General features: G+C 36.5%; 1 protein-coding gene across 2 annotated transcripts in view; it reads left to right on the top strand.

The window, feature by feature from the left end:
- LOC120416564 (NAD(+) hydrolase sarm1) overlaps positions 1–26795 on the top strand; it is a 116777-nt gene that overhangs the window by 44716 nt on the left and 45266 nt on the right. For both annotated transcript variants that reach the window (XM_039578295.2, XM_039578296.2), the window contains exon 3: positions 26626–26790. In XM_039578295.2, coding sequence (XP_039434229.1) covers positions 26626–26790 — 165 coding nt within the window. The remainder of the gene's footprint in view (positions 1–26625; positions 26791–26795) is intronic.

Below are 26795 nucleotides of genomic sequence, written 5' to 3'. Positions count from 1 at the left end.
AATAAGTTTTTGCACAATATTTTGATATTTTTATTGGTTATTCTAAGATGACACTCATAACAAAGTGAGTACAGAAATGTCCAAATCAGAAGCTTTTAAGCACTCTAAAACTGCTGTCTTTGTGCCGATTTGAGTCCGATTCACCCCAGTTGATGATGGTAATTAATATCTCATATTTTTTCTATACTTTCAACCAGTAATTACATTAATTAGACAAAAATCTAATTAAAATGTTTTTACAAAATAAAAAAACATCTGAGCATTCAACATAGAAGAATTTTTAATTACATAAACATTGTTTTTTTTTTTAATTTTAAGTATGCTTGGGCACATATAAAAAATAATAATTATCAATCAACAAAAATTAAAAAAACATTTTCCGTAAAAAATATAATATTCTAAAAATCACGATTACATGCATAAACTAAAATATAATGAATTTAACTACCGTCATCAGGGGTGACATTGGGTCTGGAGTGTGAGATTGGGTCATACAAAAATTGCCGTCACCCTTGATGACGGTACCAATAATTCTACAATAAAATTAAAACATTGCCTTTATTTTTTATATATATTTCAATGGAAAATACTTCACAAAAAAAAGAAATCATGTGATTTTTTTTAACACAAACATGATTTAAACATTGATAAGGCTAGTACAAATTTTATTTTAAGTTTCTGTCACTGCGCTGGTCAAATTTCATTGAATAAAGTGCAATTGATTGTACATTATTTATTTACATAAATACATTCTATACCGTTTATTTTTGAATTTCAATGTTATGCAATGTATTCTTAATAGTTGAACATCAAGTGTAATAGTTTTTAAGATGAAAATTTGAATTTAATTATAGATTTTTTGAGAAAACTATGAAGGGATCAAGACCTGAATATTTTTGTTTGCACTGGCTCAATATTTGATACAATCAATCTTTCTGTAGATAAGTAAAAAAAAAAAATTTGATTTGATTAAAAGGATTGCGATTTTCAGCACTTATAGTTTCATCCAAATATTGCACAAAAAAACCAATTGAAAGAGCAATTCCAGCTCAAATTAGGAATTTTTCTGGTACTTTTGTACCCGACCCTCTCCGATTTCAATGAAACTTTTTTTAACATGTTATCCTAGGCCTATATAAGCAATTTTTGTGTATATGGAGGGAATTGTACTCGAAAATGACATTTGAGAAGGGCGTAAGTAATTTAAATATTTTTGTATTTTGTAATTTAAAAATTACTGTAACTCAAAGCCGTTGCATCGTATCAAAAAGTGGTCAAAGACAAACTTGTAGGAAATTGGACGGGCTTTCTGAAAAAAAAAATACACTGAAAGAAAAATACACGCAACTTCCATAAGATTTTTCAATTTTTAAGTTTAAAAGTTAAATTTGAAGGTGATGTCACGATTTGTTATCGTTCAAAATTTTGAGGAAATAGCCTTAAGTATTACAAAAAGACTCACGAAAAATGCAGGATGGTATGTCTCTTCTTAAAAAAATACAAAAATCATTTACTAAAACTGTTTTTTTGAAAAGTCAAAATTTTCAAAAACCGATGGTAGGAATCGATTCTCCAGACAATTTTACATAAAAGTCTCCATATTGACCATTGTCCTATGTCCAATCTTTTTGAAAATACAGCGGTTTTAAAAATAAAAATGTTGAAAAAAATAGGTTTTTTGATGGTTTTTTGCTATTTCTAAATGGCAGACTTGATTTTTCAGTCTCGAAAATATTTTTCCCCAGAAAGCTCGTCCAATTTTCTATACGTTTGCCGTTGCTCGAAAATAAAACAAAATGTTGATAAACTATCATTCAATGTAAAAATAAATCAAATTCATCCATTTTTGTATTGATTCCAATCAATTTTCTATTTAACATTTAAAAAAAAGTGAGGTAGAGAAATTAAATAATTTTGTCTTGCCTAAGAAAATAGTTAATAAATTGAAAAAAGGGCACCAAGGTTTCCTCGACATAACTTCAAATTGGCAAACCATGAATGTAAACTATGTTGATGCTGTTTTGGAATAATATCAAAACCAATAATAAAACATTCAAAAATTGGAAAATGTAATTTTTGTAAACATTGCCTAAACTACTGCCTATCTTTTTAGAGCAGACGTGTCGCAAGAAAGCACGCCAGCGACAAAATATTTGTTACACATATTATCCAAAGTGTGGTGAAAATTCAAGTTTTGCAACGAGTTTACATACATTTTTTTGCAATTCCGAAAAAAAATCACTTTTGTAAAGGCAAATAATAATCTAATCTAATCTAATCTAATCTAATCAGACCCTAGCGCAGCCAATCTTTCGAAGGGATCCTGGAGAGTGCCTTAGGTTAGATGACGCCTAGCACTCTTCTTGTCATTTATTAACATTTGTAGTGCGCCATTGCATTAGAATGCATTGAAACATCACAAGCGTTAAAGCGGCCAGGCCTACTGCGTAAAGCCGTATCGCAGAGATGACTCGTAATTGGGTTGAGTTTGAGCACAGAGTGTTCGAACAACAACACAATTCTGAATCGACAGGGGAGGAAGAAGCGTGGGGACACACCACCATACGCTCCGAGATTTTGGTTGTATTCGTTGGGAGCACCATGCTAAGAAGGTTTGGTACTCCGGAACCCTCTGGGATGGGACATTGTATTTCCACGAATGCCCTGGACACTATTTGCCGTGGTTATAGCGCCACAACTCGCTCTCTGTAACAGTATTCCTAATTCCAGTCCACGCTCACCAAGCCGTCATGGCCTAGTGGTTAGCATTTTTGCTTACCAATCCAAAGGACGGAGGATCGAACCCCCCGCCTTGAGCGACTTTGATTTTTCGTTCATATTCATCATTTCAAATTATGTGTTCTTAACTTTCTCGTTGGGAGCAGATGGGAATCGAACCCAGAACCATTCGCTTACAAAGCAAACACCGTAACCAGTCAGCCACGGCCGCTCCTTTTGTAAAGGCAAATAATAATCATTAATAAAGTAGCAAAATGTATTCAAAATAGTTTAAAACCAATTGTAAAAGTTTATTCCTAAAAATTGCTATTTTTAAATCTCTGTAACCTTTTTTGTCCCATATTTTTTTAAAGAAAATGTTGAAAGGGGATGAATTTAAGCAAAAGTAGTTTCTTTGCCTGTCTAGATAAATTTAAGATAGCTTCCAATCTTACAATTACACTGACCAACAAAAATTGACAAAAATGGCTGCGCAGGCTCAACTCGAGGGGAAGCATGAAGTTTGGGGTCCCCAGAAACACGTACACTTTGAATTTTTCAAAAATATGTGTATGGAGAATTAGTGCTGTTCGGTTCTCCTACAAATTGCATGCATTTTTTTTAGTTGTATGCAACAGCGATGAACCGCCCTAATTCTCCATACAAACTTTGGAGAAAAACCATTCGGTCCCGACTAAATATTTTTGAAAAATTCAAAATGCACGTGTTGCTGGGGACCCCAAACTTCATGCTTCCCCTCAAGTTGAGCCTGCGCAGAAATTTTGTTGGTCAGTGTTATGAATTTCAAATATTTTTAATGAAAACAAAAAAGCAAAATATATAGTTAAAAAAAAATCTTTTGAAAATCTAAGTCGTTACTCAAACAAATCGACTCATAAATTGCTAATGAAAATCATTCTTTATAATCACAAATTCTGAATTAACGGTAAAGTCATTCGAATCTTGAACTTAGTCGTATACTTTGCTATAAAACCTCCACATCGAAACTTGCAAGTGTATTTCCTATAAGAATCCTTATCTGTGTGAATGAATTCCACCTCACTAATACTAACAGTTCAAAATACATTCACAAGCTGTCGTCTCACCACACAACCACACCAAACCACACGACGAACACAAAATCAAAACAAACATAAAACAAGTCGCGCCTGTGAAGCAAACAAACCCACAAGAAGAAAAAAGTCACCGCCGTCTTCGACCGCGATGTAAACACCGGCCCGAAACCTTATAAGAAACCCCGATGAATATTAAAATATGTTCGATCTCAGCCAGTGGCGCAAAGAGTTGAGAATCGTGTTCTGTCGTGGTGGCAGGCAAAAAAAAAACCAAAAACTTTGTCGTCAATCCCTCGCGAGTGTGTGACGCACACACGACGCGACGACCTTCTTCAAATCGAAAAAAAAATAAGATTTATTCAGCGTGCACGCGCCTTTTGTTGCAGAGACGATGCGTGGTGACACGCACGCAACGCAAACTTCCGGTTGTGCAACAAGATCGGGTTGAAATATTACAGCAAAATTGTCTTTTTATGGCCACCGGCGACGTAATGGCTTTACACACCTACTTATTTTTTAAGTTTGATGGGAGCGGGTAGAGGGCAATTCTTTGGAATATGATTGACTGTTAAATTTTGTAAAGATTTTCAACAAAATTAAAAATTTCAAAATTAAATTTATTACAACTCTTAAGAAAGCATGCCAATTTTGAAGAACTCTTCAACAAAAAGTACCTAATACTTGTTAAAGACAGTTCATTTCTACAAAGAACCTTCTCGACGCGTAATTTGAAGTTTCAAACGAGTTTTGCCACCTTTGCCAGCCAAACCCACACTCGAAATGTGCCGGTTTTTGACGCTGGGAGTTCTCTTTGTTGTTCAACTCTCTTCTCACAGCCGCTCCTCAAAGTTTCCAAGACGTGTTGTTTCGGGAGTTTATTTCTCGGAATCGTGTTCTTTGCCTAGAGCTTCATGCACTGCGTCGAGACGCGGCGCAGTCAAGGACACACACTTTTTGCGCGTGGAAAACACAAACAAAGCCGCTGAACTGACCGGACCGGATTTGGGTCGTTTTCATTCATGAAATATTGGACAGAGTGTGTGTAAGTTGTGCGTAGGGTTTAATCTGCTGGAGGTGCAAAAGAGCTTAATGATGCCAGCGTGGCATGGCAGAGTGCGTTCTTGATGAGTTTTTAATTTGAAAAAAATGTGCCGGATGTTTCAAAATGGTTCTACAAATGGTTCTTTAATAGGTTACAAATTTAAATAAAATTTACAAAAAAAATATGCCTTGTCTTTATTATGTAATTTATAATTTGAACGATTGAATTTTGCAACGCTTTCTACTGAACGACAATATGTTTAAGCTATGTTGAACTTGAACTCTGTTGAAAATAATCTTAAAACAAATGCTTGAATAGGATTTTTTTATATTTTCAATCTAAGGTATTTTAGGCCAGAGTAGTCCAAGCAGTATTGAGCTGAAACTTGGATTTAATGGAAAACAATTTGACTGTTGGCATAATATTGGTCTTTAACATTTTTGTACAGCAAGTTATTTCTTGAAACATTTTCAAATGAATTTTTCAGGGTTTGCAAATATTAATTATTTTTTTAAATAATTTCAGCAATATAATTTTTTTTACCAGTTTTTGACTCCCCTCAAAATCACCACACCACCATTTTACGATGACCTTTTTAATAGTGAGCTTCAAATTTGTTAAGTTTTTGTGTATAAGACAGAAAAAAGATTTTTTTTTCTCATGGATTTGCCTTTAAAGACTCCACACTATATATTTTGTCGATATTTGACCACAAACATAATTTACAAACTCAAATTTCTACAAATCTCAAGCATTCTTTAAAATTACCACAAAATGCAAGGTAAATGTACCTTGTAGACTAAATAAAAAACTTTTCATTCCAAAATAAATCAATATGTTGCCTGGACTGGATACATATTTGAGCATTAAATTATGCTGTGCTGAACCCATGAACCCATGAAACCTAAAAACATAAAATAATTTAAACACAATCATGCAATCAATGTGGGAAATTGTTTGGAAAAAAATTCTCTAATTAATTAAATGCTTCTGTCCAATAAAACTAGATTTAACTCTTTTTAAGCACGATGAGCAACGACTATTCAGATGTTTCTAATGGTATCACTTTGTTTAAACATGTAACATAAAATAGTTGCAAAATGATGAATTTTTCAGCACGAGTACATTGATCCAACGCCGAGTGTGTTTCCCCGCTTTTAGTTTGGCGTCCGTGTGTTTGGTCAACTCAAAACCCAAATCTGTGTCGAAAAGTATAACTTTTCAGAACAGTTGAACTTTTCAGCACTAGTTTTTTTGTGTAGAAAAGCTGCCATTTCGTCACTTTAGCATGACAGGATTAGTAAGTATTTTCTAAACGAAATTGCAAAAAATATCTTTCAAAATCATACCTACACCCAAAACTGGGCATCGTCATACGAGAGGATAAAGAGCACGGTTCGGTAGTAAAATGGTACTGTGTGCGGACGGAGAAGATAAATCCCGAAATTACCGAGAGTACTTTACTCATGGATTCATTTCCCAAAAAAGTTCATCTATCATAAAAAAGTACCGGTATCGAGACTCGAACCCAAGACCTTCGGCTTATTGAACCGTGCCTTTGCAGTATGGGCCACCAAGGTTCGGTGACTAAGTGGCGGTCATTTGTCCAAATAACCCACTCAAAAGGATGAACTGATGCAATGAACGAATGAACACGCGAGAGGACTATACTCTCGCCAAAGAGTACTTTACTCACGTTTCTTTTCAGGAGGACTATCCCCTTCTTTAACTTTGGGTGTAGGTTAGATATACCTGTAATTGCCTTAACAAACCGTTTTTTCAAGGGGATTGTCTTTTTACACTCAAGATCAAAATTATTTCTTGAAAATAGTGGTTAAATTAAATTTAGCCAATGTTGCTTTTTTAAACTCTTAAATGAATGTTTAAGTGCAATCAAATGATTGCAATTTTTTCTTCTATTTGGTATGATGTAAGTTGTTAAAAATAGTATTAAAAATGTATAATTATTCCAAAATAAAATATCTAAATAATAATGATGTACGAGATTTTTTTATCAGCCACTATTTTATAAAATTTTGGGCTGCCGAGAGCCATAAACAAGAGATATACAACAAGTGTTCTTTATTCAAAAAAATTTAATTAATACTTAATTGATAGAACAACAAAAAACTAGTCGGATTCCTACACCCAAAACTGGCAGCGCTAGTCTGAGAGAATGATGGTCTCGAGTCGAGAGAATAGTGGAACCATTCACGGACGCAGAGAACACAGCTCGAGATGGGCGATAGAACTATTCTCTCGAGGTTCATTTGCAAAAAAAGTTCATCCGTCAAACAAAAAACCAAAAGTGTCGACAGCGGGAATCGAACCAGAGACCTTTGACAAACCAATCCAATCACTTAGCTGCCTCGGCCACCACAGTTTGGTGACCAAGGAGAAGTCAGAAGTCGATGTATGACACTTGTTGGAGATTTATTGATTCAACTAACGAATGAACTCATTTGTTATGATGGTGTGAGTTGGTACCATTATTCTATCGATTTTGGCACTGAGCCCTCAATAAATTTTGAGAGAACGATTATCTCGACTCTGAATTTTGGGTGTAATGCACCTGTTTGCCCGAAAGTATATCGCAAATGAGGGCTCTAGACCAGAATTCGGATCTATTTTTTTGTTAATCCGCATAATTTTTTTTTTCGTAAATGGCACTGGCATATTGGCAACTTTCTTACGACGAATTTGATATTTATCACATACAAATTTTGCGCTTTTTGGAGATTTGCTGCAAGGATCCTGATTGCTGAAAATCATCCTCTTCACTTGCGAGCACAAAACGGATGCGACGCAAACCTGCTTTAACGAATTCCTATAACGTTTGTCACTACTACTGATCATTACTGAATACTCTCTCTTCTGTTCTCCCTCTCACTCTGATCGGCTAGTTTATGATTGGCTGAGACAGACCGTCCGCACTATAGGGACGTGGCGTTCCATCGTGCTGCCACCTGGTTTTTTAAGCGCAAGAGTGTAAAAGTGCTGAGTCATCGTCTAAAAATAGACGGCGTCCTATCTCGCCCTGCAAAATGAAGTCGATAAAGTAGTCGGTTTCGATGAGAAAAAGTGGAAAACGTGGTCTAAAAATAGCGACGTTTGGTTGTGTTTTAAAAAAGCGATGCGATGCGATTGCTTAAAATTTACATTTTACATTATTGTGTTTACATATATCAATTAATGACACATTTTACAGTAACTTATAAATACCATGCAAAATTCAAATGTTGTGTGAGTCTAGCCGACAAGCAGAGAATGCCAAGCAAATCACAAAGGATTCGAATATATCTGTGAAGCGATCGAACGAATCATTTGCTGCTTGCGAATCGTAGTAACTCACGATTGGTTGCACTTACACGAATCAAGCGATTCAATCGGCAGAGATTTCTGATCATTGAACAGAAAAAAAGCATATTTTCAAAAAAAATGCGGGTTTTAATTTTGGTAATCAACTGTCTTTTAATTAATTAATTCCGATATAAAAGCATTTTTGGCCGTTTTCAAATGTTAGGTCAGATTTTAAAAATCTGAAACTATTTTTATCGTTAAGATCAAACAATTTTACATAATAATGACGATTTGCACTTGATAGTTTGACACATTTATGTTGGTAAAAATAAAAATTATGTAAAGGCAGTTTATTCTGCGTTTGGGAAAATTGGCCCAAAACTGATTCTTCAATCTTTTTATTTAGTTTAATTTCTATATCAACATAAATGTGTCAGACTATCAAGTGCAAATTGTCATTATTATGTAAAGTTGTCTGATCTTTACGATAAACATATTTTCAGATTTTAAAATCTGACCTAACATTTGAAAACGGCCAAAAATGCTTTTATAGCGGAATTGGGGTTAAATGGACCCTAGATGATTTTTGTGGTGCAAGTGGTTATTTTTACTGGATTCCTGGGACATTCTCACATACACAGAAAAAAATAATGTAAATTTGGAAGCTGTAATTTTGGAAGGTTGAATATTACCTCTTTTATGATGTAATTTTACCTCATTTTAGACTGAAAAAGTGACATTACACCAGAAAAGTGGTAAAATTACACATTTCCAGAGGTAAAATTACACATTTTTTCTGACAAAAAAGATGTACCCCTTCCCAGATGTAATATTACCACGATTTTTTTTTTCTGTGTAAGTTAAGTGCATTTTGGATGGCCGCATAAAGCCTCCGCTTTAAATAAAGACCGATTTTCAAGAAAAAATGTAAAAAAATGTGGAATTGGGGCAAAATGGACCCTTTGCCGTTTCGTGCGGTGGATGGAACCATCACCAATCGATTTCCCGGATTTTTTTACATAAGAAACACTTTTTTCATACCAGGGAACCAGCCGCGTTCAATTAAGTCCAATTTTGGGTTCCATTTCGCCCACTGTGAGATGTTTCTATAAAAATTAAACGAAACATAAATATTAATTCAAACCACATAAATCACCAAATGCATCCACCCAGCTCCATTCCATAATGCTAATTCTTTCACAACCGGCTGCAATTCTTGTTTTTCATCGAAACACAAAACCAAACCCATACCTAAACAACAGCAACAAAAAACCTCCCTACACCAACATCCAGCCACTGAGCTGGAGTCAATCCACACCGCAAAACCCCTTCGGTTGAGAGCTATCGCGCTCCACAACACCATTACAATTAATTTTATAGCTCGCAGTGTCTCCCTAACCTGTAGGCCCACAGTATTAACCGGCAGCGTTCAACGCACGCGGCGACATCGGTCTAGCCGGTCTTCCCCCGCCCTCGCTAGCCTGAATGTTCTGGTCCCCCCTTTAGAAATATTGGATTACGCGAAAATGTCCACGACACCCCCTCAATCTTTCCTTAGTTTAGCTTGAATCGCTCTTTCAGAGTGGTGTTAGTTTGGTCGGGCGATTGTATTGGCGATTAGACTGGTTCAGAGTTCTTGGAGGATTGTCCAAGGATTGTACGAAATCACATAATCGGTTGTCGAAGATCCCAAGTCGATATGTGTTATTGCAGAAAAGCTTAAAAGGGACTTTTTCTTCAACGCTGTAACCTCTTTATTGAAGATTACAAGTCGATAAGTGTTAATCTATTACAAGTCGATAAGTGTTAATCTAAACCCAAACATATGCATCGTCCAACCAAGAGTAAAAAGCTCTCAACCTGGTGTCAAATGTGGAAAGATTCGAGAGCATTTTCCTCTCAGATGCTTCTGGAAATGCTACCCCACGAAAACAAGGGAAAGTGTCCCAAGATCTTTGAGCTGATCTGCGAAGAACGACTCTCGATGTCATCATCATGCTCTCAATCTGAATCGAGAGCATTTTACTCTCAACAATTGGTTGGGTGTGAAAAATGTCACATAAGCTGCTGTATTCGCCTTCTAGATGACATCCCACAATTTTTTCGCCAACTTCGACCCAGCCTAGCGGACATGTATCAACATGTCTGTCTATAATACACGCCATTGTGAGACCGACCACACTATCACCACAAAAGCGCGTCTCTCACGCGGTCATATTCCGCGTCGCGACGACGACATCCGTCCGCGTACTCAGACTAGCGAAGTCTCTACTCTGCTCGACTGACTGCTCGACACACCAGAATTGAGACGAGTACCGACGGCCACTTAGTATTGTTCGAAGCGGCCACCAGGTACCACACGGACTCCGCGTCGCGTTCGTGCGTGAAGAGTTCGAGAAGTTTGGCGAAACGAGAGTTCGTCGCGAGTACGTACGGAAGAGTGGCGGATTTGAACGAAGCGCAGCTTCCGCGTCTACGTGTGCTCAGCATCGTTTGCCAAAACGTGTCGAATCGTGACTGTGGCGTGATTGAGTTCTCTGCACAGGGAAGAGTTCAGATTTCAGTGAATATAGTTCAGGGAGGAGAAGTGTTTCGACGGTAGTTTATTGTTTATCGATTTCATAATCGCGTGTGCAAGCTCGGGAAGATCGGCGTGACGTATTTCGCTCAAGTTGATTCGCGTGTGTTTGAACCGGATTGAACGTGGAAACAAGCGCACACGTCTGGGCGTCTAGAACTGGTCTCAGTCTATAGATTGGGTTGGTTTTGCTTTCTCTCGCCGATTGTTGCTGGGTTCAAGCACGAAGGAGTCAGAAGCAAACATTTATTGAAGGTGGTGTACCCCAAACAAAATGTAGAGAGTGAAGTCGTTCCCTCTAACAATTCATTGAATGTCTTAGCAACGCGGACTTCGTCGGACGGAAATTTGGTAGAGAGAACTGTTGGTGGCGGCGTACTGATGGGTTCCGTTGGTGGGACGTTCGTAGAAATTAGCATTCTTGTGATAAGAGTAATGGCAATGGACGGGTTCAGCGATTGCAAGTTGCTGTTTTGAGCTTCTATATCTCAGATAGAACTCGTTTTGACAAATGACATTTCAAAAGGGGTAGCAGTTTTGGTTTTAAGGAAATGAAATTAAAACTCGAAGAGCAATTGGGTAATTCTCCGCCAACTCACACAGCAGTTGCCCCGACCCCTCTTCGATTTGCGTGAAACATTGTCCTAAGGGGTAACTTTTGTCCCTGATCACGAATCCGAGGTCCGTTTTTTGATATCTCGTGACGGAGGGGCGGTACGACCCCTTCCATTTTTGAACATGCGAAAAAAGAGGCGTTTTTCAATAATTTGCAGCCTGAAACTGTGATGAGATAGAAATTTGGTGTCGAAGGGACATTTATGTAAAATTTTTTTTTTTTTTTTTAATATATATTTATTTTGATTTTCTCTTCCATGTACATTCATTCAGTTAAAATATTATTGAGTGTCCAATCACAATCGATGACTTTTCACCTCAATTTTAAATACTAGCAACTTTCATTTATTCATGAAATATTTAGCTTTCGCTATTCAGTGATTTCAAATGTAGGAGGTCCTACATGTACAAAAGGGAAAAGGGATACCTTAAAACTAACTTATAAACTATATAAAGAGCGGATCAATGCAGCTGAAGACTGCAATGATTTTTGTCGAAATGCATCAATTATCTTATTGGACATAACATCCAAAGTGTCAACTTCGGCTAATTGATGAAGTTCACTGGTGCTGAACCAGGGAGGAAGTTTCAGAATCATTTTCAGAATTTTGTTCTGAATCCTCTGAAGTTTTTTCTTCCTGGTTAAGCAACAGCTTGTCCAGATCGGCACAGCATAAAGCATGGCAGGTCTGAAAATTTGTTTATAAATTAACAGTTTATTCTTGAGACAAAGTCTAGAGTTCCTGTTTATAAGTGGATACAAACATTTAATATATTTGTTACATTTAACCTGGATACTTTCAATGTGATCCTTGTAAGTCAGGTTTTTGTCAAAAGCAAGTCCAAGATATTTCACTTTATCCTCCCACTTTAAATTTACCTCATTCATCTTTATAATGTGATGACTTTTTGGTTTAAGAAAATCAGCCCTTGGTTTGTGAGGGAAAATAATAAGTTGAGTTTTTGCAGCATTTGGAGTAATTTTCCATTCTTTCAAATAAGAATTGAAAATATCCAAGCTTTTTTGTAATCTTCTTGTGATGACACGAAGGCTTCTACCTTTGGCGGAGATGCTTGTATCATCAGCAAAAAGTGATTTCTGACATCCTGGGGGCAAATCCGGCAAGTCAGAAGTAAAAATATTGTATAAAATTGGACCCAAAATGCTTCCTTGAGGGACGCCGGCACGTACAGGTAGTTGATCAGATTTGCTATTCTGATAACATACCTGCAGAGTACGATCCGTCAAATAATTTTGAATAATTTTCACGATATAAATCGGAAAATTAAACCTTTTTAATTTCGCAATCAAACCTTTATGCCAAACACTGTCAAATGCTTTTTCTATGTCTAGAAGAGCAGCGCCAGTAGAATAGCCCTCAGATTTGTTGCTTTGAATCAAATTTGAAACTCTCAACAACTGATGAGTAGTTGAATGCCCAAGGCGAAATCCAAACTGCTCATCAGCAAAAATTGAATTTTCATTAATGTGTGTCATCATTCTATTAAGAATTATTCTTTCGAATAATTTACTAATAGATGAAAGCAAACTAATGGGCCGATAGCTTGAGGCTTCAGCAGGATTTTTATCCGGTTTTAAAAACGGAATTACTTTGGCATTTTTCCAACTACTGGGAAAATATGCCAAATCAAAACATTTGTTGCAAATTTTGACCAAGCTACTTAAAGTTGCTTCAGGTAATTTTTTAATTAAAATGTAAAAAATGCCATCCTCACCAGGGGCTTTCATATTTTTAAACTTTTTGATAATAGATTTTATTTCATTCAGATCCGTTTTAAAAACATCATCTGATGAAAACTGTTGTTCAACAATATTCTGAAATTCTATTGAAATTTGATTTTCAATAGGACTCAGAAAATTTAAGTTGAAATTATGAGCACTCTCAAACTGCTGAGCAAGTTTTTGAGCTTTCTCCCCATTAGTTAATAAAATATTATCACCATCTTTTAAAGAAGGGATTGGTTTCTGAGGTTTCTTAAGAACCTTTGAAAGTTTCCAAAAAGGTTTGGAATAAGGTTTAATTTGTTCGACATCTCTTGCGAACTTTTCATTTCGCAGGAGAGTGAATCTGTGGTCAATAACCTTTTGCAAATCTTTTTGAATTCGCTTCAGTGCAGGATCACGAGAACGTTGATACTGTCTTCGGCGAACATTTTTCAGACGAATCAGAAGCTGAAGATCGTCATCAATAATGGGAGAGTCAAATTTGACTTGGACTTTAGGAATAGCAATATTCCTTGCATCCAAAATTGCATTAGTTAAAGATTCCAAGGCTGAATCAATATCAGCTTTGGTTTCTAAAACAAAATCATGATTTAAATTATTCTCAATATGATGCTGATACCTGTCCCAATTAGCTTTGTGATAATTAAACACAGAACTATTGGGCCTGGTAACTGCTTCATGAGAAAGTGAAAAAGTTACTGGAAGGTGATCAGAATCAAAATCAGCATGAGTCACTAAAGGACCACAATACTGACTTTGATTTGTCAAAACCAAATCAATTGTTGATGGATTTCTAACAGAAGAAAAGCAAGTTGGCCCATTCGGATATAAAACCGAATAAAGACCTGAAGTGCAATCTCTGAATAGAATTTTACCATTGGAATTTACTTTTGAATTATTCCAAGATTGGTGTTTGGCATTAAAATCACCGATGATCAAAAATCGAGATCTATGCCGAGTAAGTTTATTCAAATCCCCTTTGAAATAATTTTTATTTTCCCCAGTGCATTGGAAAGGCAAATATGCAGCTGCAATCATAATTTTCCCAAAAGAAGTTTCAAGTTCAATGCCCAAACTTTCAATAACTTTTAACTTAAAGTCACGTAAAGTGCTATAAGTCATACTACGGTGGATAACTATTGCAACTCCACCGCCATTTCGATTCATTCTGTTATTGGTTATAACTTTATAATCTGGATCACTTTTCAAATAAGTGCCAGTTTTTAAAAATGTTTCGGTTATAACAGCAACATGCACGTTATGAACTCGTAAAAAGTTGAAAAATTCATTTTCTTTCGCTTTCAAAGAGCGAGCATTAAAATTCATAATATTGATGGAATTACTTAGATCCATGATTAAACTTCAGGGTAAGAACAACATCATTCGCAAATTTTAATCCAATCTGGATAGCTTCCATCATGGATGTAGCATTACTCATTGTTTGAATCAAACCAAACAGTGAGTTTTGCAAAAAAGACATTTTTTCAAACGTAACATCGCCGAGATCAGAAGATCCCAAAGCGTTGCCAGCAGAAAAATTTTCAAATGAAATTTGAGGTACCTGCCCAATTTGAAAATTGGTAGAGGATTTAAAATTCGTGGATGAACCCGAACCCGAAACGACGTTGGCATAAGAAATGCCATTGCTGTTACCTAACTTTTCCATGGTAGGGGTATTGTTCGAGTGAGACAGCACGAACGTTTGATTTAAAGATGCAGGTACAACCTGACTTTGAGAAAATTTCGGTTTGGATTTCGTCTGATGCTTAGCACGAGAATCCAAAACCTTTTTTCTGATGGGGCAATCCCAGAAATTTGATTTGTGATTTCCACCACAATTTGCACATTTAAATTGGGTGACTTCTTTCACGGGACAATTGTCCTTGTCGTGAGAAGAATCCCCGCAAACCATGCATTTTGGAACCATGGCGCAATGATCAGTACCGTGACCGAATGCCTGGCAACGCCGGCACTGGGTCAGATTCTGGCCATTACCGCCATGTTTCTTAAAATGCTCCCACTTTACCCGTACATGGAACAAAAACTGAACTTTGTCCAAAAGTTTCAAATTGTTGATTTCATTTCTGTTGAAGTGAATCAGATAAAATTGTGAAGTCAAACCAAAGCGAGAAATATTCCCGTTTGATTTTTTCTTCATTGGTATTACTTGGGATGGGGCAAAGCCAAGCAACACCTTAAGTTCGTTTTTGATCTCATCCACCGACAAGTCGTTGGAGAGACCTTTCAGGACCGCCTTGAATGGACGAGCATTCTTGGTCTCATACGTGTAGAAATTGTGTTTGTGGTTTTTCAAATAACCAACAAAAGTTTGGTGATCTTGTAAAGATTCCGTCAACAAGCGACATTCTCCTCTTCGACCAAGCTGGAACGAAACCTTCAAATTGCAAGTTTCCTTGCAATTCTTCAGTTGCGTTCGAAAGCTGGCCAAATCGGAGATGGAAGTCACTACAATTGGCGGAGCCTTTACTCGTTTCTCGACGGCAGAAGGCTCAGTACGAGGAGAAGGATCCTTGTCAACAGTTTCGGATAAAACACCGAAACTATTTGCCAATGGGATTGGAGGATTAACCTCACTTTCAGAATCAGAATCAGACCTCGGATGAGGCTGTTTTCTTTTTCTGTTTCCGTTAGCCGGTTTAGCGTTCAAACGCTTCACCGACGTAACGATCAAATCTTCAGAAGATTTGCGTTTACCTTTGTTTTGACGCATTTTGCAAGCAAAGTTCTCTTAAAAAGATGGCTTCGTTTGTAAAATACAGCAAAATTTCAGGTGGGGTTAGTCTTGAAAAGACTGTTTAGAATTTTGGAAAGTAACTCAGGTAGTCTTTAAAAAGACTGTGAATTTTGTTTGAAATAACTCTGAGCTTAGGTAGTAAAAAATACCGCAGCTCTAGTGTCCGTTCACCACGAAGGTTCGCAAGACACTCATTTATGTAAAATTAGACGCCCGATTTGATGGCGTACTCAGAATTCCGAAAAAAACGTATTTTTCAAAACTTTTTTCGTAAAATCGCGATAACTCGTGATGTTTACAAGCAAACTCCTTATGTCTATATATCAAAATTTTTGTAATTGTCTGCTCTACAACTTTGTAAAACATTGTTACACTCTAAAAAATAACCCTGCAAAGTTAGAAAAAACACGAAATTTTAAAATGAAAAATTTTGTTCTAAATGAAAAAATGACCCTTCTGGGTTAATGTAGATTCGAAAAGTACATTAAATTTCCCATAAAATGACATGTTCCAATTTTTTTTACAGTCAAGTAACGGAAAATGGGAGAATTTTTAAAACTTTTTTAGTGTTTTTTTTTATGAAAAATACGTTTTTTCGGAATTCTGAGTACGCCATCAAATCGGGCGTCTAATTTTACATAAAAGTCCTTTTGACACCAAATTTCTATCTCATCACCGTTTCAGGCTGCAAATTATTGAAAAACACCTCCACAGCACAAAATCCGATGGTAAAATCGCATGCAAAAGCATGCACATCACCTTCGTCAAAATAATCACTTAATATTACACACTGCATGTACAATTTTTGCAAACACAAAAAAAGAGTTGCAACCGACGGGATTCAAACCCAGCACCAACAGTAAGGGCTGGCGCCTTAGCCCACTCGGCCATCAGACCGATGAAAAGCTGTAAGGATAAACGCATATATGAGCTTGACATTTCGGTCAAGTAGGTTTCTCATACTGATGGGCTACATATTTCAGGATGTAAAATCACATAAAATTGCATAAAATAATGCAATATTTATTTTACACCCATGCCTTTTACACGTAGCTGGATTACTACTTTTTTAGCTGTGTCTTTATTCGCATGTTCAAAAATGGAAGGGGTCGTACCGCCCCTCCGTCACGAGATATCAAAAAAGGGACCTCGGATTCGTGATCAGGGACAAAAGTTACCCCTTAGGACAAAGTTTCACGCAAGTCGAAGAGGGGTCGGGGCAACTTTTCCCGATTTCGTGTGAGTTGGTAGAGAATTACCCCTATGTAATATTACACCCTGAAATATGTAGCCCATCAGTATGGAAAACCTACTTGACCGAAATGTCAAGCGGGAAGTATTTGATTTTAACTTTCAATGATTTACGTTTGCTTTTTTTTATTAAATTGGTCATAAATTCCTATTTAGGAAAATTGACCTACTTGAAGTTGGTGTGTCAATTACTTCTGAGAATTTTATCAATGTACAAAATTATTTAAGAAAAACTAATATTTAAGGCCGTTGCAAATATTGTTTGAGGTTTATGTTCCTCGACTCAGGCCAAGTTAAGTTTGGCACAATTTGTCTACCTGGCAATTGTATCGGACTAAAATTCCCAGCCACTTCCCCGTGGTACTAGCACTGGTCGTGGCCGGCGCCGGTAGTGATCAGCGTGGATGTAACTTCTATAGGTCGTGGTCAATAACGGAGTAGCAACTGCAATTTTGACGACTTTTTTCAGATTGTGTAAATTTTGTAAACTCAAGCGAAAATGCAATCAAAAAACAATAAAACAACAATTCATTTAATTTGAAAGAAAAATTGAAGATAATATCATTCTTTCATCTTACAAAAATGCTGAGTAACACGACGAATTCTGACAATTAACACTCCAAATTTGAAATTGTTTCGATATCCAATCTCTTATTTAAATTTATGATTATGATTGTTGTTACAAACATGTAATTAAGTGATCAGATTTAATGAATTTTAAGCAGGTGCAAAAGGAGGTCTAACATAGTAAAATAGTTTGCTGATCTATCCGAGTATGATAAACACTTAATTAAGGGGTGTATCAGAAAATCAAATTTAAATCTCAATTATCTTTAAATTAACTAAATATCAAAACTGGTTTACTGCGAAAACGTTAAAACCTTAAGCACCAACGTTCAAGATCAAGGTTTACTACTAAATTCAAGGGCTTTTTTGCCAATCACGTCTCTCGAAACCTCACCCAGTGCGGTTATTTACTTAGCTACTGCAGTTTGATTAAGGTTCCACCCAGCGTTCAGTACACCGTCAAACGTTCTCTCTACGAATTTTCGTTCCCTTCGTTTTCGCTGTTGTCTAGTCGTTGATAAGATACTGTGTTTTGATTGAATGTCGTTTTTTTCGTCGTGTTTGAGCGCATGGTAAATTGTGTCATTTTGTCGTCCCATTAAATAGCACGCGTATTTTTTCTGTTGCCGCCAAATTGTGAAGATAACATGAGTGAGTGAAATTTGCTCAGCGAAACAGTAAAAAAGTGTCACATTTTGATGAAACTGCGTCGTGCGTTAATGAAACCGAAGAAAGTAAGCAACGGTGCAACAGTAAGAGTTTTTTCGTAACAACAGCACCACCCTATACTAAAATCGCTTCGAAGGTTTGTGACTCGCCCTTTGTACAGTTCAAGTACCAGTAGTCTAATTCCAGTAGTAATTTTGCACACACACCACCCCCAAACTACTAAGGCGGTTTCTGGAGATCCTAAGACATGAAACGAAGTTCACTGAAGAGTGCTCGGAAGAACTTTTTCAAATCGGTTTGTGCCCACCCCTTACTTAACCTGTTATACTTTACCTGTTGTAGTCACAGAATGCTTTAAACGTAAATTACACACGTCCAAAAACTGCCCAGCTGGAGTGCCAAGTTTGTATGCTTCTTCAGTGTTCGGAAAGGGTTTTTGGGAATTTCACACGATTCACGATATAATTCTCGAAGTCATCTTCATCAACATCGAAATCATCTGTAAACACACTCGAGTTGTATTTGTTCTTGGTTTTAACACACAACAACGTCATATATACATATGTGTTTCAAGTGGCTTCGAACAGGTTTTCTCACAGAAGCACGGAAAGTTTATGGCATTTTTTCGCTGTTTTTTTATTGTACTAACATCACATTATAATTATCGGCTCTGGCATGCCGAATGTCGAGAAAAACGGCACACAAGTCAATAACAGAACCAAGGGAAACGCTAAAATTCTTCTTCAAATTTGAGTGTAATCCTGAACCCAAGTTACGAGGTTCAAACAAAAAAGAAACATTGAAAAGAAACAAAACATCTGTTCAAATTTGAAGTTAAAATTTTACAACCGAACCAAAACATTTCCACTGTTTATCATTGAAAAAACGGCTAAATTAACAATTGTAGTGCGCCATTACATTAGAATGCATTGAAACATCACAAGCGTTAAAGCGGCCAGGCCTACTGCGTAAAGTTTACCGCAGAGATGATTCGTTGAAATGGGTTGAGTTTGAGCACGGAGTGTTCGAACAACAGCACAATTCTGAATCGACAGAGGAGGAAGAAGCGTGAGGACACACCACCATACGCTCCAAGAGTTTGGTTGTATTCGTTGGGAACACCATGCTAAGAAGGTTTTGGTACTCCAGGACACGAATGCCCTGGACACTATTTGCCGTGGTTATAGCGCCACAACTCGCTCTCTAAGCCAAAATTGTTTTTTTTAGAATCGATTTGGTGTCTTCGGCAAAGTTGTAGGTAACTGAAAAAATATGATACACGGTAAAAAAAATTTTGGTGATTTTTAATTTCACTTTTTGTCACTAAAACTTGATTTGCAAAAAAAAACACAATTTTAATTTTTTTTATTTTCTGATATGTTTTAGGGGACATCAAATGCCAACTTTTCAGAAATTTCCAGAGTGGGCAAAAAATCTTTGACCGAGTTATGAATTTTTGAATCAATACTGATTTTTTCAAAAATTCGGAATATTGGTCGCAACAAAAGTAAGTCTCATCCAAACAACCCACAATTTTCTATTGTCGTTATCTCAGCAACTAATGGTCCGATTTTCAATGAAAAAATATAAAACATTCGTGAAATTTTCCGATCTTTTCGAAAAAAATATTTTAAATTTTTTAATCAAGACAAACATTTTAAAGGGCGTAATATTGAATGTTTGGACTTTTTTAAATGTTAGTCTTGATTAAAAAAAGTTGAAAATATTGTTTTCGAAAAGATCGGAAAATTTCAAGAAAGTTTCATATTTTAATATTGAAAATCGGACCATTAGTTGGTGAGATAAAAACATTAGAAAATGGTGGGTTGTTTGAGTGAGACTTACACCCAGAACTGGGCATCGGCATACGAGAGGATAAAGAGCACGATTCGGTAGTAAAATGGTACTGTGTGCGGACGGAGAGGATAAATCCCGAAATAACCGAGAGTACTTTAATCATGGGTTCATCTTCAAAAAAGTTCATCTATCTAAAAAAAAAAGTACCACAATCGAGACTCGAACCCAAGACCTTCGGCATATTGAACCATGCCTTTGTCGTATGGGCCACCATGGTTCGGTGACAAAGTGGCGCTCATTTGTCCATATAAGCCACTCAATAGGATGAACTGTTCCAATGAACGAATGAACACTCGAGAGGACTATACTCTCGCAAAATAGCACTTTCCTCACGTTTCTTTTCGTGAGGACTATCCCCTCGTTCTTTAACTTTGGGTGTAGAAAACATATATTTTCCTGTTTTTGAATCATTGCATGGCAATATCTCAGCAACTAAGGGTCGTATTAACAAAGTTCAAAAATGCAAAATATAGAGAATTTTCTCAGCTTTTCAAAAATGTTGTTTTCAAGAGTGGACAAACATGGGCACTAATTTTAAAAAATGAATAGCTGCTACCATTTACAAAAAGTTACCTGAAAATGGCTATAACTTAAAACGGTGCACTTTATCAAAATTTAACTAAAGTACTTTTTGATTGAAAATTTGGTTTTACATCGAACAATTTAGTTAAAACATTTTTGCGACCAAATTTTTGAAAAAATCAATATTGATTCAAAAATTCATAACTCGGTCAAAGATTTTTTGCCCATTCTGGAAATTTCTGAAAAGTTGGCATTTGATGTCCCATATCAGAAAATAAAAAAAAATAAATAAAAATAGTGTTTTTATGCAAATCAAGTTTTAGTGACAAAAAGTGAAATTAATTAACCAAAACAAAATTTACCGTGGATTATATTTTTCAGTGTAGTCCTTATCTAAACCTACAACTTTGCCAAAGACACCAAATCGATCAAAAAATTCCTTCCAAAGATACAGACTTTCGAATTTTCATAAATCATTTTTATATGGACAGCTGCCAAATTAGTATGGAAAATTATATGGACAAACTAATGATGCAAAATGGCTTCATGGAATGACCGAAATCTCAGAGGCTCAGAAGCAAAAAGATTTTTAACTTTCACACTGATACAAAGTTAACTTTTTCTTAGGGCATTTTCCTTAAAAAATATATTTCTTAAAAGTAATTTAGAATTTTAGAAATGTTTCTGATCATCTTAAATTACCAAAATTTGTCAAGAATAATAAATGATAGATGATAACTAATCACTCTTTCATTCTTAACTCAGATGATCAGTTAAATGATCCCTTTTTGTACTTGCTCCAGAACTCTTTACCCGGTTCGCTGATAAGCAGACTCTGAATGCTCCACTGAACCTCACAACAGAACGAAAGTAAAACTGTGTGTTTGTGCTCATGAGAGATTGTTTAAACATTTACAGCCATAAATTAGCCAATTCCGGGACAGGCAGTAAATATTTTCGAAATGCTCCCTGACCCCTTCCCCCACAAGTGGTAGAGGGGGGAAGGGTCACTGCACATAAAGCGATTACAAAAGCGCACTTTAATAGCTCTCATTAATGGGAGTCCGTCCACCGGAAATTCCGAACGTACCAGCGCCGTCAGCCAGCAACTGGATCGGGCCAATTTCGCGAGTGGGCGTGAAAATGCAAATTTTAATATTTATTCTAGTTGCGACATTTCGCGCGCGCGTCGCGCCCCTGGTGACAACTTAAGGTTTCTGCGTAAAATACAAATTTTAAATTCCAGAGACTCGATCAATCTAATCTTTAGCGCAAAACGTTGACATTTTTCTCACAGCCAGGACCAAAAAGGCCACAGGAGTCAAGATCCGTTAGTCATCGTGGTGCGCCACTCTCGATCGAAAAAATATTTAAATTGCTCCCGAGATGACGGCTCCAAGAGGGGGCACTCCACTCCAGCTTAGTCAAAACAAGTCAAGTCTAGGAGGAAGAGAGCGATCGTTGGAATTTGGTGGTGGAGCCTCCGACCAAGAGTGAGTCACGACCGGAATGGCTGGCACAAAATTTCAATTCATTGGGCTTACGGAATTCCAACCAATCCGCGAGAATTGTTCCGGGAATTCCCGCGAGAGTCATTTTTTTAAGTCACTTCATGAAGCCAATAAGTGAAACTATTGAGTAGGCGGATGCAACTCATGAAAAGCATTTCTGGAAAAAATAAAATGATCATTGGAGTTTATTAGGAGGTTTCTTGATAATTTGATTGAATTACAAATGACGCAATCTTGCAACGGTCAGATTTCGTTCAGTGTTTGAATTATTGTCACTGATCACATCACTGTTTAAGTGTACCATAAAATCTATTCTCGTAATTTTGTTTTTCAAATTTTCCAAGATAAGTGTTATCAGCACTCATCTATATGCGTGAAGTCTTACGTTTTGGATAAAAATCTGATCTGAAAGCATAATGTCATTGTTCACATAGATTTGGCTAATTAAAATAATCTCTCTACCTCAAATGGAATAAATTACCCTAATCATATCACCAGCACTATCTTTCGCGATAAAACATGTGTACAGAATGTGTCATCACCGTAATTGTTACTGCTTTACCTTTCTTTCTCTATAATTAAATCCCCTGTAATTGCTAGTCACCCTTCAGAAGGATTCCATTTGCGTTTATCATAGTCATAGCAGCACGTCCGATAAGGGGGCAGTGCAAACAATTATAAAATTATCAATCACTGATCACCGATAACGTGGTTGCTGCCAGGTACTTGATCAATTCTCTGCGCCAAATCCACTTCAACATCTCAACCTCTTGAAGTGTGTGCGATTCGGACGAATCAAAAATCGCACCAATTCCCTGTTACTCACCGCGGCTATTTGAACGTGCTGTTCTCACCTCGTTCGGCAGGTGTAGAAATTGCGTTGATAATTGACACCGCTGACGGGCATCCATCCGTCCCCCAGATAATGAGCCTCGAAAAAGCAAATAAACACAGTTCGGCGGTTCAGCCAATTATTGCAGCGGTGGTTGTTGTTGTTTTTTGTGGGTTTCAAGTGACGCGTGATGTACCAATTACCTGGCTGTTGAAAAAGTTGCGGGGGAAATTCCACGTTTACTTGTCTGAAAAGCCTAGTGGTAACGCTCCCGCCTAGTAAGCGGCAGATCGGGGTTCAAATCCCGGCTCGGACCAACACAACTGGTGATCTTTTCCCTTCTGGATTCGATTGCTTAGTAAAGGGAAGGTAGTGTATCGTCACAAACTGGACCTTATCACAACACCTTAGGGAGGCGACCTATGGAATGTTAACATTAACCTTAACATGTTAACATTAAGTTGAGAATGAAATTGCCACTGAATCCGCTTTGTAAATGCCGGCCCCGATACTCTTCAAGGGTGTTCCCCTCAGGAACTGGGAAAGATTTACTTTTTTTTTACTTGTCTGAAAATGTTGTCATGAACTATGACTTCTACGGTGTTTGGGTTCAAATAGAGTCAAGCGAACGTGCGTCAATCTTCTCTAGTCTGTACAGATGAGTTCTCAAAAAAAAAATGTAAAATTATAAAATTATAGCAACATAAAATTTACATTCACCTACGGTAGACGGTTGAGAATGATCTCGATTTACTTTAAGCATTTGACACCGATACGTTGATACTCTCGATTAGATTCAATAACAATTATTACAATAATTATTGTCATTTCACTATTTTTGGCTAGCGATCTATCAACAATAATTTACGATAAATGATATTAATAATAATATTAACTTTTTCAAACTCACTTATTAAAAACAAATCCCTCAGACTTTAAAATTATTTAAAACTATGTTTTGCCCTTTAAAAAAAACCTTATCTAGGGATAATGACATGGACTTCACAATAATGATGTTTTCCTACAAAATATTAAAGTATTCTTGAAATACCATGATCATAATTTGTAATATGGATGTTAAACACAGCCAAATTTTATTTAAGTTTTACGTCGTTTGGCACTTGTAACCCAATAATTAGAGTATTCGATAAAGTCCGATTGAAAAAAGCTTCAAATCATCATTTTTTGCCAGTTAGTTCAAAAATTCCGGTTTACACCCACAACACGTTTATTGCGCTACATAGATTGAAAATGTGATGGTGAATTGTAACCATATGTTTTCAGTTATTTGTTAACATTCTATTACATTAATATGATATCATTAGACTGGTACAAATTTTAATTAAAGTTTTTGTCTCCACCCCCCCCCCCTTCAAAGTTGGCCCTAAAAAACCAGGGGGCAAAAAAAATTTCAATGGAAATTTGCAATCAGCTGAAATCAATTTAAAATGCATTCCCCTACGTTTAGAATCATGTTTACCATGTTTGAGTTGATTCAAAAAAATCTTTTGATTTATAGAAAATTGTCGATTTTTATTATCGCAAAATGTAACATCACCAAACAAAATTCTTGATCTATTATTTTATTGGAAAAATCATGAAAAAGTTTCAAAAAGGCTTACTGAATTCAGAATATTAATAAAATTTTAAGCATTTTGTTACCAATTTAAATTGAATTAGGACAGCTATTTTGGTCATGACTTTGCATAATGTTTCGATATTATTAGATTCGAATAGAACAGACACAGAACCGTAATCTGGGGCGAATCGGGACTGAATAGGGACAGCAGTTTTTAGAGCACTTTAAGCTTTTAAATTTGGACATGGATGGATTAGGAGGTCATTTTGAGCAACTTTTGTTCTACGAAAAACTTTACTTCTCTTGTTTTATGTTTTTCTTGTTTCACTATTAGTATTTTCATTTGCATTTGTCTTGTTTAGTTTATGTTTGTTTTTGGTAGTATTTGGCCTATTCTATCACCTCCTATCATTACATTTTGCCTATCTATTTTTCATGTTTTTACAGCCACTTTTTCAGTTTTTTGCTTGTTTTTCACTTTTTCTGCTATAAAATGGCACCTTTATCATTTAAATTGTAAAAAAAAATGTGTAGAGGCATATTTAGTGTTGGACACTAGAAAAAATACTGCATACTTATTTTACTTAAAATATAGGAAATGTTAGTAAAAACACAGCCAAAGTTGACCCTTAAAAAATGACATTTTTAAAAACATTGGCAAAGTCACATAAAACAAGTAAAACTTCCAACCCATAAATTTTCTAAAATTTTAAGAATTCTTCTTTTCAATGCTTTTCAAAATCAAAAATTTGGTTGAAAAATTGATTTTTGGCGATTTTTAAGTCAAAGCCCGTCTAAAGGCGGGGTTGGGTTGTAGAGGGTTAAAACTGCTCTCCCAATTCGCCCCATGTGTCTCGATTGACCCCAGTTTACGTAACATCAAAAAAGTACATTAAATTCGAAAATGTTAACTACCAAGTCCTCTAAAAACTACTATCTCAACCAGCCATGCCAATAAACAGAATGACAAATATCTGTCTATAAAGTTTTTAAAAAATGATAATTTTCAAAAATTGCAGCAATTTAGAAACTGAAATATTCTTTAATATGATAACAAATCTTGTGGGTCTCGTGGCGCAGGGGTAGCGGCTTCGGCTGCCGATCCCGATGATGCTATGAGACGCGGGTTCGATTCCCGCCTTATCCACTGAGCTTCTATCGGATGGTGAAGTAAAACGTCGGTCCCGGTTTCTCCTGTCTCGTCAGAGGCGCTGGAGCAGAAATCCCACGTTAGAGGAAGGCCATGCCCCGGGGGGCGTAGTGCCAATAGTTTCGTTTTTCGATAACAAATCTTAAATCTGCTGTTAAAAAGTATTTTTATAGCAAATTTGTAGAGAAATCTCTTAGCTTTAAAACGCTTTTTATGGTCTGTAAATCCGTTTTGATTCTATGTCGATAAGTATACTTAAAGATATATCTAGGATGCCTATTGAGGGAAAGTTTTTAATAGTTTTTAAGATCTATAGATAAGAATCCCAGCAAGATGAGAGAACTCCGGGTACTCGAAAAGTGTCGTCTCCACCGACTCCGAATCTAACTCTGTAGCCCTGCAAATGGTTACTAATAGTAATGGTAATGGTTACCAAAATTTAAAAATATGTATGACTAAATTTAACTATAAAGATTTTATTAACTACATTGATATTAAGCACAAAAAATTAAGAAACCCATGATTTCTTAAATTTACCCAACAAACAAAACATTTTTTTTAAATCATGTTTTTTGTGGAATAAAATCAAATCTAAACCAACTGTTCATTTAGCAGATAACTTAACTCTACTGTATCTCATCTCATCAGCATTCTCAGCTTGACAAACGCAGTTCCATCGAAATCGGTGCCAATCTCGGTGCTAATTTGCATTCTAACTACCTCACTCTGATTGATATTGCATTTTAATTAATCACTAAGCGCTTCTCCACATACACGAACACACTTTGACCACTACTTGAGCCACCCCCACTTATCACCTCACCTTTTGTCTCTTTTTTTGTTCTTCCCCTCACAGATGTCCGACCTGGCGGCCGACACGGGAAGCCCGGGAGGAACGATGATCGGACCGCCTACGCCACCGACCCGTGGCCTGTTTGGATCGTCGAATGCATCATCTTCGTCATCGCTGGCCTCGGCGGGAACGGCATCGACGGCGATGACCAGCTCGGCCGCACAGGAGGTAAG

This window comes from Culex pipiens, chromosome 3, assembly GCF_016801865.2.
Source record: "Culex pipiens pallens isolate TS chromosome 3, TS_CPP_V2, whole genome shotgun sequence".
Lineage (NCBI taxonomy): Eukaryota > Metazoa > Arthropoda > Insecta > Diptera > Culicidae > Culex > Culex pipiens.
The sequence above is the reverse complement of the archived record's forward strand: the minus strand, read 5'-3'. Positions and strand labels throughout refer to the sequence as shown.